Consider the following 12,131-nt stretch of genomic DNA (forward strand, 5'->3'; position numbering starts at 1 on the left):
CTAGTTTTGTAAATTAGCAAAACATTTTATTAACTCTAACAGTTTGGGAGTACCTCTGACTCCACTAGATGGTGCTTTGAGTTGAGAATGATTTTATTGTTATTATTTCTCAATTTGTTTTGATTATGATGATTCTGGAAGGGATTACAGGAATAATAATTTACTGTTTTTTTTTAAAGCACATCAAAGGGATAGTCCACCCAAAAATGAAAATACAGTCATTATCTACTCATCCTCAGGCCGACTGAAGGTCAGGTTTAGTTTCTGAGTCTGCAAAACACTGCTGGAGTTTCACAGGAAAACTGTGTTGCACAATAGAAGTGAATGGTGACCAGTTTTCAAAAGGAAAAAAAAAAAACACAAAATGACAGTGCTTGTCTGGGAACCCACTTGTTTTAAATGGCAAACCATGAGGACCGAGTTTACAATAGGCATTATTGATAAATATTGGAAATATATAATTTTTTTCACTTCAAACCTCATCTTCAGTTGGTGTGAGGGTGAGTAGATAATGACTGAATTTTCATTTTTGGTTAACTATCCCTTTAATAGAGATGATTAAATGTAAACATTTCAACAAGTTAAAACAAACAAACATGTACATTACATTGTGTTTTATTGCTATAAGCTTCACTGAGGAGGAAATCACAGTCGCAGAGGATGAGTGAAGGCCTTCTGTGTTTGTCTTTGCTGCCCCCTGTTGGCTCGTGTTGTTGCGTGGTTGTGGACTTCCGGTGCGGCAGGGGGCGCTGCCGCTCGCGACGCGTCCTCCTGAAGAAAAAGTCGCAAAGTCAGCTTTCCGCTGGAAGGAGACATCCCGTGAGTCCCGGAGGAAGAGGAGCAAAAGTCCCTGAAAATGGTGAGTGAAACACTTCAATTTTCATCCAGCGCGGATAATATCGACGCGCAGAGACGCGTTTGATCGTGAGGTGCGTGTTTGAAGCGGTTTGAGAGGCGGATGTTGGCGGATGTTAGCGGCTGTTCGGTGGCGCCGGGCCGGTGATCCTCTGAGCTCCAGCGTGGCGCTTCAATGGCTGATGAAACCTCAGCTGACCCGCTGTACCGGACATTAACTCACATGAAGCGCTTAATAACTCACCAGATCACCTTTTTATGACGCTGTCACCGCTCTGAATCAAAGCTAGCCGGCTGACACTGACATATTTTTTCCCTTTTGCTACGCGTGTGCTACTTTTCCTGTTCTTGCTAGCATGCTAACATCTCGTCTGCTTTTTTTTCTTTCAGGGTTTCGTCAAAGTGGTGAAGAATAAAGCCTACTTCAAGAGATATGAGGTCAAATTCAGGAGAAGGAGAGGTGAGATTGTAGTTTTCACCCCAGCTTCACAGGGTTGATACTGAGCATGCGCCACAGTCAGCTAAGCTCATGTTAAATGTGTTGAAACTGTGCTTCAGTGGTTATTGATTCTTGTCATTTTTTTTTTTTTTACAGAGGGCAAAACTGACTACTTTGCCCGCAAGCGCCTGGTTGTGCAGGACAAGAACAAGTACAACACGCCCAAGTACCGGATGATCGTCAGGTTCTCCAACAGGGACATCTGCTGCCAGGTCAGTGACTGAGAGAGAGACTGTGGAAAAACTCAGTGACAAGGTGTTGAAAACCGCCTGACTTAACCCTTCTCTGTCTGTATCTCTTCCAGATCGCCTATGCAAAGATAGAAGGAGATCAGATCGTATGTGCTGCTTACTCCCATGAGCTGCCTAAATATGGCATCACCGTAGGCCTTACCAACTATGCTGCGGCCTACTGCACCGGGCTGCTGCTGGCCCGCCGGGTAAGACCGCACAGAAAGTTGCAGATATCAGCAGACCGTTCATGAATAGGACAGTGGCTGAGATTTGTGCTGAAATGACACATTCACAGCTCAGATTTAGTGGATCACAGTGTTTCAGATTAGTAACAGCAAAAGTAAAGTTTCAATGCCTGTGGACATGCCCACTTATTTTCCTCTATGTACAGAGTATGACAATGTGCTGAATTTGATACAGGGCGTTGAAACTGAATATCCAGTCTCAATTGTCTGAATTTAGCAGTTTCCAGTGAAGACGTGTGGGATAAACTGGGACTATTCAGTTTTTTTTTAAAGTATTTTTTTTTACATGCACACGGCACATTTGTGGGTCTCAATTAACAAACCAACTAGCCAAGATTTGGCGAGGCTTGGTCAGAGATGCATGCATAAAAGTAAACTCTACATTTCTGGTTGGAAGGAGAAACACTCTGAAAGATTGTCTGGGGAAAGTAAAATGCCATGTCAGGCTAGTAAATCTAGCAACTCACTTGCCTGATTGGGCAGCTGGGGGGTGTATTAGAATTAAACATGCGTTTTTTTCCGGAGCTGATGACTGAGTCATCTCGCCTCCTTATCATCTCCGCTGAGAGCTGCACTTGTGAGAATGGATTACGGATATTGGCCTTTTCAAGAAAGTGGCTGAACAAGTGAAAGAGAGGCTGTGTTCACACAGACCAACCAGTCCGCCACCGGAGGAGGACTTTGAAAAAATTGTTAAGCAAAATGGTTTCTGCAGCTCCAGCTGTTCCTCTTTTCAATAATCTGCACATGCAGCTAAGTGGGGATATTAGTGGAATATTCATTTTCATTGTTAACAGTTTAGTGGGAATGTCTTTTTCAGGCAAAACCTGAAATATTCCGTGCACATAAACATTCAGGGTTTCCACAGGCCCCGAGTTTAAGTCTAGAAATTTAGGTCTCTTCAGTTTGGTTTCATCAGGTGTTAAAAATGTATTTGATTATGAGGTTAACCATACTTTTATGAAGTTGCATTAACTTGTACTAATTCAGCTGTAACATCTAACAAACAAAGATAATGCACACTCTGATTGTTCTTCATATCCTCTACTTTTTTAGCCAGTATGGATGTGAAATAGACTTTGAATTGAAGTCATAATGTTTTTAAAAAGACAAAATCATCTTAAATTTGGCTTGTTGAAACCTGCAGAAACCCCAGATGTAATCATTTTGTGTTTACTGCTGGAACAGATTTGCTCAGTGTTTTCTCACGTCCTCTTTTGTACCCTCTTCCTCTTCATAGCTGCTGCACAAGTTTGGCATGGACCAGGTGTACGAGGGCCAGGTGGAGGTGACGGGCGACGAGTTCAATGTGGAGAGCGTTGACGGACAGCCGAGCGCCTTCACCTGTTACCTGGATGCAGGCCTGGCCAGGACCACCACAGGGAACAAGGTGTTTGGAGCCCTGAAGGGTGCAGTCGACGGAGGGCTGGCCATTCCTCACAGGTCAGTATGAGAATAGCAACGTCTGCAGTAGATGTGTGATTTCATGTGTAGAAAGTACACAAACAGGATCAAACAAAAAGTTAAAATGTTCTTGAATGATGTCAAGTTAGTCATACCAGTTGCAGCTTTAAATTACTCAACCGTCTAACAGTGATGACATTAATAAAACTTCCATATCTCACAGAGGTAGGGCTGTACCTTTTTTTTTTTTTTTTTTAAAAAGACATTCAAAGCTTCTAAGATTTTGGAAATGTCTGTCATTTTCTGATGCCTAAAAAAGTTTGAATTAAGTAATTAGTCAGCTTAAATGAGTTGGTCTAACATTATAGATTGAAGCAGAACATTTTGTTAGATAAAAACGTGAATTTTGGAAATCATTGCGTCTATTTTCAATAAATTTTGAAGTTACTGGAAATGTTTGGACGAGTTGGAAATGATCCGCCACTGGAATCTAAATCTACAAATGGTTTAATATGAATTCTGTAATATTTGACAAATCTTTAACTGCAACTGAACAGAAATACTCCGTTTTAAACTGAATGAATGAACATGCAAAAACTGTGACAGTAATGATCGAAGCTTCAAACTTTTTGGTGCAGTCCTACACAGAGGTAAAAGAGGACATTAGTTGTCTTTTCTGACATTTTTCCTCTTGCTTTAAGTCACATCATAATTTTTTGCATGGTTGCTGGTTCTTCTCTGCTTCTTGATGATGATACAAAGCACGCTGAGCAAAATGTAGTTGGTCCTTCATTTGCATTAGCTGATGTTTACTGTCCTTTTCAAGACGGGGCTGAGAGAAGCGAGACGAATCAAAGCAAACATCTGTCGCTGTCTCACAGAGCAGTGATTATCTGACCCAGTCGCTAAACCTGATCTCCGCTCCTCTCGTTTCCAGTCTAAAACGCTTCCCCGGTTACGACGCAGAGAGCAAAGAGTTCAACGCCGAGGTGCATCGGAAACACATCATGGGCATGAACGTGGCCGACTACATGTCTTACCTGATGGAGGAGGATGAGGAGGCGTACAAGAAACAGTTCTCTCGCTTCATCAAAAACGGAGTCACGCCAGACACAGTAAGAAGAAGGCTCCTCATTCATGACAAAAGACAACACGACACTTTGATACCACAGTAAAACACCCCTGATCAGGGTTACACATGGAGCTTAATCTAAAATTCTCCATGTATTTAAAGATGGTATGTACTGCACATCATGATTCCTAAAAAAAAACAAACTATGACGACCATCCATCACATCCTCTTTTCGAGTTTGATAAAGTAGCCTTTCCCTGGGAGAGGACAGGAGTCAGTGTAGACAACAGCAGTTATGCATTAATATGGTCTTGTATTATTTGAATTTATATTTTAAAAGGGTTAGTTCAGTTGCTTGACGTCTCAGAATACACTTGGTGGAAAAATATTTCGGCAGTTGCATTTCCAAACACTTCTTTCCTGCAAGCTTAATTTAGAACTGAGAAATCGTAACACTTGAAGACAATAAATTTACGTCCAGCTGTCAGTTTATTGCAGATATATCTATCAGTATATAGTCTGTTCAATAAGTAATAAGTTGCAGATGAGGCAGTGGCAGATCCCTGCAGAATGCTACATGGAGGACTTAACAGTGTTTCAGTTGCATAATTTGTCCACCAGAGAGCACTGCCAAATTAATTTTTAAACTTCGATGTTCTGCTCAGCACACATCTTGATCACATAACAAGTTTGCGGGGGGCTTTCCAAAAATGTCTGTCCCTGGTTTATATTAAAAAAAAAGAGAATATCAGACTGTGAACACAGTTTGTACAAAATCTTAAAAGTTTTCAGAATGCTTAGAGGCGCAATATGTCGCAATTGTGTGTGCATAAATGAGTACAGCAGGCCAAATAACAAGTGGAAACCATAGACTGTATATTAAATGGGTTGTGCTCCTGTTTAATATATGATCTATGGTTGAGGAGTTGTCTCCCCCCCGCCCCCCTCCTCCCCAGTCTCGGGGAAGCTCACGCAGGCTGTAGGGACACTGCAGGAGTGCAGGACGCTCGCTGCATCGTAAATTGACAATAACAAGTGAGGACGAGTCCTGCTCTGTAATTTGATAAGCTGTTTATGACTGAGAATTGTCTGTCCGTGTAAAGTTCAGTCTGTTTCCCATAAAACGAGCGCACCGATCCAAAAAGACAAGTTTCTGCCTGTCTCACTGTTGTCCAGACTCCATTAACATATCGCTCATGAACTGTTATAAACGCCTTCTACAAGATAATTAATGATTTCTTATGACCCATGAATGGAAACTTACTCATTTGACGAACATTCAGCGTTAATTTTGAACCGCGTGTACAAAACGTTATTCCAGCAGAGTAGAAATAACAAAAGTGTTGTTGTCGGAGTAGTGAGTATTTCAACTCAACGTGCTTCCTTGATGTGCACAGACACAAACATACCTGCAATTAAAAGATGAATTCTAAATGTATAATTATGATGTTAACTTTAAAATATGTTTCCATGCACAATACATTTGGAACAGTAAAAGTTGCAGTAGTCCACATCCTGAACCCTGTGCTCAAATGACTGTCATGTCTCCCCTGAGGCAGCACAATTAGTGCACATTCACATGGGGCCTCGCCACGACCACAGAAACGAGACAAATGGCTCCAAATAGTTTGTTTGGTCTTCTGCTTCTTGATGATGATACAAAGCACGCTGAGCAAAATGTAGTTGGTCCTTCATTTGCATTGGCTGATGTTCACTGTCCTTTCAAGACGGGGCTGAGAGAAGCGAGACGAACCGTGGTGCGCAGAGTGAAACACCCGAGCTGTGGTAGATTAAGTGGTTTTTTTTTCTTTTTTTGTTCTTTTCAGGTAGAAGAAATGTACAAAAAAGCACACGCCAACATCAGAGCAAATCCCGTACACGAAAAGAAGCCCAAAAAAGACGTCAAGAAGAAGAGGTGGGTTCCTAACTTCCGTGTTTGTTTTATTTTCCTTGTCAAAGCCAGTGTTGGTGATGCTGATATAAGACAAATTTGAAACGCTAATTTTCTTTCTTGTGGCCAAATTTTGAACAATGCAACCCTTAAAAACGCCCACATCATACTGTGACACCCAGGGTTAATAACTGTGCTCACTTAACATGAGCTCCCTGTCTGAGTGTTGAAAAGCTGCACTGGGAAGATCCCAGTGCTGAGCGGACAGACATTGTGCTGAATGTTAATGGAGCTGCTGTTGTTGTTGTCGCCTCTTTTCCGGGCAGGTGGAATCGCGCCAAGTTATCTCTGGCACAGAGGAAGGACCGCGTCGCCCAGAAAAAGGCCAGCTTCTTACGAGCACAAGAACAAGAAGCAGGGGACGGGTAGGGGCACGGCACAGCGCCCTGCTGCAAAAACACAACACACTTCACAGACAAATAAATTTATTTCAAACAAGCTTTTGTCTCCGTCAATACTTTCACTACTTTTTTTAAACAATATATTCATCTGGGTTTTCTCATTTTCCATAACAGCAACTCATGAGAAATTGTAAAATTAGCAAATAAACAGCTCAGATCAATAAATAGTTTAATGTAGTTTCTTGTTTAGCCTTGTGTACCCGGGCTGTCGATAGTTCCAGGTGCACGATATCTAAATATGTCAAAAGCCACAGGCAGATGAAGCCACTGTTCCCCAGAACCTGTGGAAAAAAAGTACCTGTGGCCTTCCTTGGGCTCAAAGACTAGGAACGTTCAGGAATAGTTTTCATTCCTGGCGGTCAAATATGTTCTGTGAATAAAATGATCATGTATTAGCTGGTGATCAGGGTTTCTGGAAGATAGAAGTATGTTAGAGGAGACTTTGTCCCAGTCAAAAGCTGGGTCTTTGTCAGGAACGTCAGCTCTCCACATGTTCTGCAGGGGTCTGCTGTAACATAAACTGAACTGAAACGCTGTAGGAAATCGGTTAAGGTACCATTTGAGAGACACAGGAGATAGTGAGGGGTTAAAAGAATGCAGGTGACATTTGTTTTATGTGCAGTTTTAAATTGGATTGCTTTCATATTGGCACAGGCGGATATCTTTTTGGCACGTCTCCAGATATCCTGCCATGTTTCTTCATTAACCGTCACTGTCATTTCCCTCTCCTGTTCACCTTTAATCCTCTGTGTATTAGCAAGGAGGTATTATTTAATGAACTAAAAGACACCTCCTCTGGTTGTGGAAGTGGCATTTTCTCAAAATCAGATCTACAAGGCCTTATTCCAAAAACATTGACATGTTGTGTAAAATGTAAGTAAAATCAAGGCAATGATTTGCAAATACTCTTTGATCTTGTAATTGAATACAGCACAAAGATGAGATATTTATATATGGCTATCTCTTGGCATGACTCTATCATGGAAAGAACACAGTCTGAAGCATGGGCTGTATATTGTGTGTGTGTGTGTGTGTGTGTGTGTGTATATATATATATATATATATATATATATATATATATATATATATATATATATATATATATATATATATATATATATATATATATATATATATATATATATATATATATATATATATATATATGCAGCCCCCTCACTCTGACGTATCTTAGATGCATTCCAGGCCTGTGTGTGTATGTACAAAATTACAACAGTAAAAAAAGTGATTTCCCCTCAGGGATTAATAAAGTATGTCCTCTTCATATCAATAACATCTGCAGACTTCTCTGAGGCTCGAGCTCCTCTGAGATGGTCTGACCCAAAGTGAAAAAGTGTGCTGTGGTCTGACGAGTCCACTTTTCAAACTGTTTTGAAAATAACGGACATTTGAAGCTGCCATGTGGACGTCTTTTTCAGAGACGACAATAATACCGAGACACATTCTGCACGTTACAGCAGCGTGGCTTCATACTAAAAGAGTTCAGGTACTAGACTGAAAAACAGACTCCCAACTGTTGAGCAACTGAGGTCACATATCACGCAAGGACTGGAAATAATTTCACTTCAAAACTTTCACAATTAGTTTCCTTGGTTCAGAAATGTTTACTGAATTGTTAAAAGATGTGATATAACACAGTGAACTTTTCAGAACATTTTGCAGGCATTAAATGCTGAGTGAGTGTTTTTTTTTTTTTTTTTTTTTTACAAAAAACAGTTAATCAGTTTGAACATTAAACATCTTGTCTTAATAAAAGTCAAACAGTTTGTGCAAACCATTACATTCCCTTTTGATTTATGTTTTAGGACGAGGACTTCACTAGCTATGAATCCCAACTTTCCTGGAATTGGGATTTATATAATATTGTAGTATATTACACTCTTAGTGATGCGCCTTATTGACAAGGAATATTAGACAGCAAGCTGATCGCCATGCTTCTGAATAAGCGTTGACTATTAATGGACACAGTTGTCTGTTTTGTCTTTTTTAAATTCTTAAAAACTAGTAAATCCTGTCGTCTACATTTTGATAATGATGATTCAATGTCGAGCCAAACAGAGGAAGTTTCGTACTTTATCCAGTAAAAAAGATAAACTGAAGTGAGCACACAGCTGGTAGACTTTGATATTTGGTTAAACTCGGCCAACCAGAGAACCTGTCAGCTGCAGCGCTGTCATTTTTAATCCAGGTCTATGTAAAGAGCTGAGCCAACTCTTAAGATCTTTTAGCAAACTATTAGGTCTCTTAGTACTTTACTGAATGAATTTTATGCATTGAATGGTTAAATGTACTTTTGATTTTTTTAAATATTTACAGTGATAATCTTAAATCCACATAAATGACTCAAAGTGTGATAATGGTGCGGTGTGAATAAAGACGAGAGCAGATTTCGAGGGGTTACAGTGAAGTGGTATGTAATTTAATTGTGCAAAATCATGCTGGTCTCTTCAATAAGTAAACATTGTTTACAATTTTCCAAAAAAAAATTCAAACAGCAGCACTGACCGCGAGCTTGACATGCTGTTACAGGTCACGTCTGTTCTGAAACGCAGTTGAACAAGTCAGGCCGTCGACTCGGTCACGGTAACTTCACAACGGCAAAGTCTGGGGGGGGGATCATGGGAAAATACTCTTTTTGTACAGCATTCAAATGTGACGACCACAAAGATTTGATACAAAGATGTCCACCTTTTCAGCGGCGGTTAAAAACATTCAGAAGTGATTTCAGCATGATTTCTATGGCACTGAGAACATATTCAAAAATAATGTGATACAGCACATTACCAGAGAAATACGAGTAGGTAACATTCACAAACCAAATTAAATACGTTAATATTTCTCATCGTGTCGTTGATGCAGCATTGATGATGTCACTAGTGTTACAGGTGGAGGATGTACAGCAGAGTGAACTACACCGACACACAATCTGTGACCTCCGAGAAACACACACAGACCTATCATCACTTTGTCCACTAATGAACTGACTGTGTTTACATGCACACTAATTTTCCACCACTATTCCCAGCATGATAACATTCCAGCTTCGACACGGGTCGTGTAAACAGCATATTCCGTTTGGATATTCCGGATTAGGCCTTATTCCAAATGCAGCATTTTCTGATTAAGACGTGATATACACCAATATTATTCAGGCTTTGGCAGCGTTCTTTAGATATGTTTACAGTGCATTCAGAAGATCCCAGCTGGTGAAAACTGGTTCTGAAATGTTCTGGGAACGTTAATTGAACATTCATGGAGAACGTTCCCAAAACGGAAAGTTTTTCTGATGTAAAAACAACATTATCGTTACATTAACAGAACACTCTGGGCAGATGAGTTAAACGTTATAGGAAGGTTACTTGAACGTTTACATTTAACATAACTTAATCATAAGTTTGCCCCGACAGAAAACCAGAACATTCTGGGGAAACTAAGCTGCATGTTCCCCGTAACATTCCCTAAAAGGTAAAAGCGACGTTTTTCCGACCAAAAAAGATAATGTTATGGTTTCCTTGCGAGGATGTTCTCTTTTCACACACACAAACAAATGTACTTAATGAGAACATTTTGATAATGTTAAGATAAACAAAAAACATCCTTACCCAACATTCTTAGAACATTGTGGGAGGGTTACCCAAAAGGTTACCGGCTAAGGAACTTCAGGGGAACTTTACAAGAAGTACCCTTTAAAAAAAACAAACAAAAAAAACGCTACTTCATGTGGTTCTGGGAATGTTAGATCGCACAAAAACATTTTCTCAGCATTCGTAGAACATTCTGGGAGGGTTAGAAAGCTGAAACTCATAAAGAACGGTCGGGGAATGTTATCTGTTAGCTAGGACGCAGTTTGGGACACAAACCAAACCACCTGGCCGACAGTTTGCAAGGTGAACGAATGAAAGGGGGAGGCTGTGTTCTTACAGACCGCCATCAGTGGAACACTTAAAAAAATAAAAAATAAATTAACACAAATGGTTCCGGCTTCCAGTTTCACTTTTCCATAATCAGAGTATGAACTGCTGCATGTAAACAGGAATATTAGTGTAATATTTATACATTATAATATTTTCATCACCCATGTAAACATCTTAGTGGGGATGCTGTCTTTTTCAGAACAAGGAGAAAAAAACTGAATATTTTGTGCATGTAAACATAGTCACTTTAACACAGGGATAAGTGACATGAACCATCGATTTCTCCAAGTCTCTGACTCCCATGTAAAGGCTTTATCATTTTTTTTTTTTAAATTCTCTCCATTTTTTCCTTTAATTTGTTACTAATCCGCATTTATTAGAGGTTAAGTGTAGTGATATTCTTTATTTTTCCTGTTGTCAGGAAAGGCTGAACTGAAAAGACCCAGACAAACAATTCATTCATCTCATCTTATCAAAATAATATTTTTCTGTTTTGTCCAAAAACTTTTTGTCTAAAAAATTGCACTGGGTGACATGTTCCTTCTTCACGACGAACATCGGCAATGTAGTTAAATTTGACTTGATGTGAAATACAAACTAGCAGCAAATGTGTATTCATCCGCAGCTGAAAGTAGTCCCCAACAAATGCGGCATTTACTCCTGATTGAGTAACCTTTGCTAAAAAACTGTTTTGCCCAGATGTTTAAGGATATTATTTAACCTTAAAAAAAAAAAAAGTAATACTGAGACCTGATTTATACCTTCCTAAGTATTTTAGAGACAAAAGGCTTTTCACGCTGCTCTTGGCCCGGGGTGAAAAGCATTTTTTTTTGGAAAAAGCTTTCACACTGGCACATTCCAAAGTGGACTAACCTCTACTTTAACTTGCCGGTCCTGCTCCGGAGCAGGGTTAACCCCTGAAACTGGACTAAACACGGGACTAAAAGGTACAAAGTGAAAGTAAAAATGTGAAATGGAGCAAAAGGCTGTGAAAGAGTTGTCACGTCATACTAGAGTGTAAACTTCACTCACGTGTTCTCAGGTCTGATAGAAGTGCAGTGTGAATCGTATGACGGTTAACCCCTGGGATTCACGCTCATACTCGTAACCCTGTGCAAAGGACTGCAGTGTGAAAAGCCCTCAACTGAAACACAGCTGGTCTTTTCATTAGATTTGCTGGAAACAAAAATAAAGAATATCACCAGCCTTATCCTTCACAGGTTCACTCCATGATTATGTTACACTTTCTCATTAAGCAACCTTAACATGAGAAAAATTACGGAGCCGATCTTAATATAGTGCAAGTTCATTACACTTTAAGCTGGAGCTTTGTGCAGTTGTGTTTTCTCAACAGAAGAAACTCTTCTTTGATTAACCTTTACGGCTCAGACACATCAGCATGATCCTGTGGTTAAAAACAGCAATTTGGTCTCTCAGCTCTTGAGACTAACAACAGTAAAAAAAAAAAAATCTGTTTACAAGTCTGTGTTTTTTTTTCCGTAAGTGCCCCCTGGTAACATTCCTCTGTGGTGAACA

General features: G+C 39.9%; 1 protein-coding gene across 1 annotated transcript; it reads left to right on the plus strand.

Moving 5' to 3' along the window:
- The first annotated feature begins 715 nt into the window (after positions 1-715).
- Positions 716-6,697, plus strand: rpl5a (ribosomal protein L5a). Its single transcript, XM_084731807.1, has 8 exons — positions 716-859; positions 1,246-1,315; positions 1,451-1,566; positions 1,659-1,793; positions 3,073-3,275; positions 4,174-4,351; positions 6,135-6,223; positions 6,526-6,697. The coding sequence occupies exons 1-8, from the start codon at positions 857-859 to the stop codon at positions 6,626-6,628; spliced, it is 897 nt and encodes a 298-aa protein (XP_084587933.1). The 5' UTR covers positions 716-856; the 3' UTR covers positions 6,629-6,697.
- The last annotated feature ends 5,434 nt before the right edge of the window (positions 6,698-12,131 follow it).

The sequence above is a fragment of the Lutjanus erythropterus genome, chromosome 12 (assembly GCF_056507025.1).
Source record: "Lutjanus erythropterus isolate fLutEry1 chromosome 12, fLutEry1.hap2, whole genome shotgun sequence".
Classification (NCBI taxonomy): Eukaryota; Metazoa; Chordata; class Actinopteri; order Lutjaniformes; family Lutjanidae; genus Lutjanus; species Lutjanus erythropterus.